The 5349-nt window shown below is 38.6% G+C and overlaps 1 protein-coding gene across 1 annotated transcript; it reads left to right on the forward strand.

The window, feature by feature from the left end:
- Positions 1-1411: 1411 nt before the first annotated feature.
- LOC141609182 (mitochondrial metalloendopeptidase OMA1-like) lies at positions 1412-3797 on the forward strand. The gene is made up of 3 exons (XM_074428350.1): positions 1412-2270; positions 2843-3021; positions 3412-3797. The coding sequence occupies exons 1-3, from the start codon at positions 1434-1436 to the stop codon at positions 3548-3550; spliced, it is 1155 nt and encodes a 384-aa protein (XP_074284451.1). The 5' UTR covers positions 1412-1433; the 3' UTR covers positions 3551-3797.
- The last annotated feature ends 1552 nt before the right edge of the window (positions 3798-5349 follow it).

Consider the following 5349-nt stretch of genomic DNA (forward strand, 5'->3'; position numbering starts at 1 on the left):
TCGAAAAACGTCTTAAAATCAATCTCTTAAAACCGTTTTTACAAAACAGCGGAGGTCAGACATCGAGAAGAAACGCAGCAGTAGCCGCGCCTCTTCGAAGGGTCGCAGCACTTGTTGCGCCTCTTCGAAGGGTCGCAGCACTTGCTGCGCCTCTTCCAGAGGCTGCCGCTGCTCCTGCTCTTCTTCTTCTTCCTCGACCTTCTGCAATTTTCTATTTTTCTTATTTCTTTCTTATTTCTTTGTTTTCTTTGTTGTGTCAATATATAAATCATGTCAGTATACAACAACGAACAAATAAAAACCGTTCTTGTTTTATATTTTGTAATGGTTTTATTTAAAACGTTGACAAAATATGATAACGGGTTTTGCAAGATCGTTTACAAGATATATTTTGTAACGGTTTTGATTCTAACCATTGATAATTTAGAACACGGTCGTCGACAGAATCGTTGTTTAACTTTATTTAATAATGGTTTCTTTATAAACCGTTTCTCAGAATTACGCGCTTGAGGTTTCCGTCAATATTTGGGCAACGGTGATCTATGTTCCGTTATTATATGTGGTAAATCGTTGTTACACAGTCGTTGTTAAAGCGCAGAATTGGCGTAGTGTTCTCATTCTTTTTTTCTCAGAAAGATTTTTTTTGGTAACGAGGAACATCACTCATTAGTAGTCTAGGGCGATACACCTTTGAGAGACCAAACCCCGAGAGATACTCGATAGTACGGTAAGCCGACACTCTCTTTTAACAGACCCCAAAGGTGCCCGTGCAATAACCGCATACTGCCCATGCAGCGAGTAGAACCCGGGACCTCGCAATTCATGCCATTGAATGCTTTGATGGTGACCCGCGCTCCACTGCACTCACAACAATTGGTTTTTTCTCACAAAGTTTAATTATATGTTTATAAAATATACAATTTTAACATTTTTATACGTTTATTATATGATTTTTTTTTTGTGTTATAAATATTTCTAAAATAAATATTCGTTATAAAGTTATTTTTCTATTATTATTTTTAGTAAAGAATAATCGATAAATTATTAGATTTAGTTCTATTAGCTCATAAATTATTAGATCTACTTTGATTATGATAATTTTCTCATAAATTATTAGGAGGAAAAGGCTAGATCTACCCTTATTAGTATTTCTAAAAAAAGTTGAACTATGTAATATGGCTCTTTCCTGCTTTTTATATATAAGTATGTATGATTGATTAGTTTTATACGACCTCAAAATTATTTTAGTTAAAATTTCGAAATTTTTTCGAGGTTGACCTCTCGCGCAAGACAAATTTAACCATGAGATTTGACCTCTCCCGCAAGACAAACTAAAACCCTAAATTCCTTAGAACTTATCAGTTATCAACAGTTATCAATCATTTTTAACAAAAAACACACACGTATAATAATACATCAACTAGAAATCGAAAATGGTTTTCAGATACATTCAATTAAAGCTTCGTCAATTAAGCTTAAATTTCATAAGAAGTTATTATCAGTCATCTCTTGTAAATAACCTTAACACTCATAATAATAATCGTTTTCTGAAGAATAGTCTAGTCCGAAGACGATTAATCAATCCCGTTCCCGGCCGCCTTTATGCGGCCGTTGCTGCCACTACCAATAGAATGTTTGCTCCTATGTCATTGAAATCAACAGCGATCATCACGTCGTGGAAGCCATATAAATTGGCGTCAAGCATCGTGACCGAGGTTGGTAAGGTGCCTATGCTTCTTATGTGCATATTCCTTAGGGTTGAACGTCTCCCATTCTCGAATCGTCTACACTTTACTTTTAGATCACTCCCTAAGCGTTTCTCAATATTTAGAACCCGATTTTTTGCGGATTTTATTGTACAAGCAACAATGGAAGAAGGTAGTGAAGTTCTGCCATCAACACACGAAAAGACTTTACGGGTTGCATCGATAGCAAGAAAATTAGGGCAAGGGATGCGTGACACCCTAGGGTTAAAAAAGGAATTTAACATTGTGGCATATGAACCGGGGAATGAATCAAACCCGGTTTGGACCGTAGGACAACGGTCGGGTCAAGGCTTGAGGAGAAGATCATTATGTGATATAGGCAGTAAGAAATGGTTTATGAGAAGGTATAGTACTAAACATTTGGAGGAAGCAGAATGGAAAGTGACTGTGATTAAGAATCGTAAGTTTAATGCATATTTGGCTCCTGGTAAACACATCTTTGTTCTCACCAAACTCATGGATAGTTGCTCAGATGAAGAACTTGCTAGTGTCATTGGCCACGAGGTTCGTATTATTCGCACTCATCATCCTAACCATTTCATTTATACTATGGATATAAAAATAAAATAAAATGGTTCTATTTTACAAAATGTTGTATAAACCGGAACAACTCAATTTCTTGTTCTTTTGTTCGTGGGAAAATGAAATTTGAATAAAGTGGCGTATTAATTATTATAGCTAATGTAGTGCCACGCTTTTTAGGTACAAGAGTCTCGTCAGTTGCTTTGCCTCAAAACGTTTGTAACATCGTTGCTTTTGATTTAATTACTCCCTCACGGTCAATTGTTGTCCTTTGGTTTTGGCACAAAGACCAAAGAAAGGAGATTAAGCCAATTACTAAATGACAAGTGGAATAAATTGAGTGTGGATGATCAAATTACTCATCAAATTCATTCTTAAAATAGAAAGGATAACAAATGACCGAGACACCCAAAAATGGAAAAGGAAAACAAATGACCGGGACAGAGGGAGTAGAATGCAGCCAGTAATCCCCTTCGGGGTGTTCCCATTCAACCAAAAAACAAAAAATAAATCGCATTTTTAATAATTTGATTTTTTTTTTTTTTTTTTTACAGATGGGACATGCAATAGGTCAACACAAAACGGATTTCATCATGGTAGAACTTTTGAGTTGCTTTTTAGAAATTGCGTTAAAAAAGATCTTCTCTTCTGATCAACAACTTTCATCAAGCCCTAAAAAGAAGAATGAACTTGAGGGGATTAAGAAGATTGTGAAGAACTATTTAAGCCAAAGGTATATACAACTTCTACTCCTTCTGTCTTATGGAATACGAGTAGTTTACATTTGCTTTATTTTGTGAGGGGGAAACAAAACAAATGTAAACTATTGACTGAGACGGAGGGAATACGTTATATTTTGTTACGTTTCGGTAATAAAATCTTTAATTGTATGTAGCTAATTAACTAGCTACATTAAGACATTTTTAGATACAAGGCACATAATTGTTTGTATTCAGTAAGACCGTCTCACAGCAAGATCGATATAGCACATTATTTACACCCTTTTGAGTTTTAAAAATAGTCCATTTATATACTTTTGGTGACATTTACTCCTTACGTGAATAACTAATTCCGTTATGTGACAGTCTCGTGAATTTGACTATGGGAATTTTTGGTAATTCAGGCTGGAATTGGAGGCAGATTACATAGGAATGATGTTGATGGCTTCAGCAGGATATGACCCTCGAGTAGCTCCACTTAACCTATCTAAAGCTGATTTTGCACATGGAGGAAATGTTAATAATATTACTGTATCTTCATAGTTATACTCCGTATCTTGTATATTCTATATTGTCTATACCTTTCCTAATTCGTGATTATTTGTATTTCCTTAGGTTGTTATATTTGATTCTTGTATCTTAGGTTTTCCTTAATAGCATTGTTTGTATTTGTATAAATACCTTGATTATTCATCAATAATATTCAAGCTTTTCCAAACCTTACATGGTATCGAGCCTCACGATCGCAAACAAACCTTTCTTCTACCCTAATTTTTTCGGCCTCCATGGCACCTCATGATCAAGTTATTCCTAATACCAATGATCCAAATACACCGTTTATTCTCGTGAACTTTGCTAGCTGCGATAAGCTCACCCCTCTCAACTACATGTCCTGGAAGATTCAAATTGAATCTCTTTTGTTTGGGTACGATTTACTCAAATACCTCGATGGCACACACCCATGCCCACCCGAAACTATTGAAAACGCCACCTCCAAGAAAACCACTGCCAATCCCGCCTTTCTCACCTGGAAACGACAAGACAAGCTCCTCTTTGGAGCCCTTGTTGGCACGATCTCCCCTGACATCTCCTCCCTCATTATTCGAGCTACCTCTACCCGTGAAGCTTGGACCGTCCTAGCCAAGACCTATGCCAACCCGTCCCGTGGCCACATCCTTCAAATCAAAGACAACCTCAATAACCTCTCCAAAGGTGACAAGACCGTCACAGAATATATGCATTCCATCAAAGTTTACACCGACAAACTATCCCTCCTTGGTAAACCCATGGACCCTGAAGACATTATTGCCAAAGTACTTCGCGGCCTCGACTTTAACACCTATCGCCCCGTCATCGAAGCCGTCAAAGCCCGTGATGAACTCATCTCCTTTGACTCCCTACATGAAAAATTACTCAATCATGAACTTACTGAAATCCAAAACCAACCCCCTCCTTCCCCTGCTTACTCCCCTGCCTCTGCCTATGCTGCAAATTACCGCGGCAGTACCTCCTCTACCCGCACTCAGCCACGCACCCAACCTCCCCTCCTCCCCACACCCACGCCTGCATCACCCACCACTACCCCGTTCAAAGGCAAGTGCCAATGGTGTCATGCCGTTGGACACTTCCTTGAACAATGTCCTATATTCAAGAAGCTCTTTCCCAATGTCACTATCCCCCCTTACACACCCCCTGCTCGCAATCAGCGACCACCACAAGCTCCAAAAGCCTACACCGCCACTGCATCCCCTACGGCCTCCCCATCCTCCTACCTCATTGATAGTGGAGCCACTCACCACATTACCAATGACCTCAACACTCTTGCCATTCATTCTCCCTATGATGGGTCGGATGAACTTCTTATAGGAGACGGTTCCTCCCTTCCTATTGCGAATATTGGTTATTTCTCCATCCTTGTTTCCTCCTTTCAATTTCGTTTCAATAATGTTCTCCATGTTCCGTCTATTTCTCGTAATATACTTTCTGTTTCACAATTTTGTCATGATAATGATGCAATTGTTGAATTCTCACACTCGTCTTTCTGTTTTAAGGCACGATTGACGGGCAAAATTCTTCTCCAAGGACCTAGCTCTGGCGGCATCTATGAATGGTGTCCCTCCCCTCCTCGTCTTCATCAAAGCAGCCTCACCTCCATCTCCAGCTGGCACCATCGCCTTGGCCACCCTTCAACTCGTGTCATTAGCTTAATTAATAGTGTTTTTCCAATTCAAGAGTCTGTTAGCTCTAAGCATAATTGTAACTCTTGCTCTATCAATAAAAGTCACAAATTACCCTTTAATTCTTCTACTCTTACTTCTACAGCTCCTCTTGAATTAATCTTT

The sequence above is a fragment of the Silene latifolia genome, chromosome 10 (assembly GCF_048544455.1).
Source record: "Silene latifolia isolate original U9 population chromosome 10, ASM4854445v1, whole genome shotgun sequence".
In the NCBI taxonomy this organism is placed as follows: Eukaryota; Viridiplantae; Streptophyta; class Magnoliopsida; order Caryophyllales; family Caryophyllaceae; genus Silene; species Silene latifolia.

Excerpts from the sequence above, each read along its gene's own strand:
- LOC141609182 (XM_074428350.1), top strand. The coding sequence starts at position 1,434 with ATGGTTTTCAGATACATTCAATTAAAGCTTCGTCAATTAAGCTTAAAT. Across the intron at positions 2,271-2,842 it reads CTAGTGTCATTGGCCACGAG|ATGGGACATGCAATAGGTCA; the intron begins GTTCGTATTATT and ends TTTTTTTTACAG. Across the intron at positions 3,022-3,411 it reads AAGAACTATTTAAGCCAAAG|GCTGGAATTGGAGGCAGATT; the intron begins GTATATACAACT and ends TTGGTAATTCAG.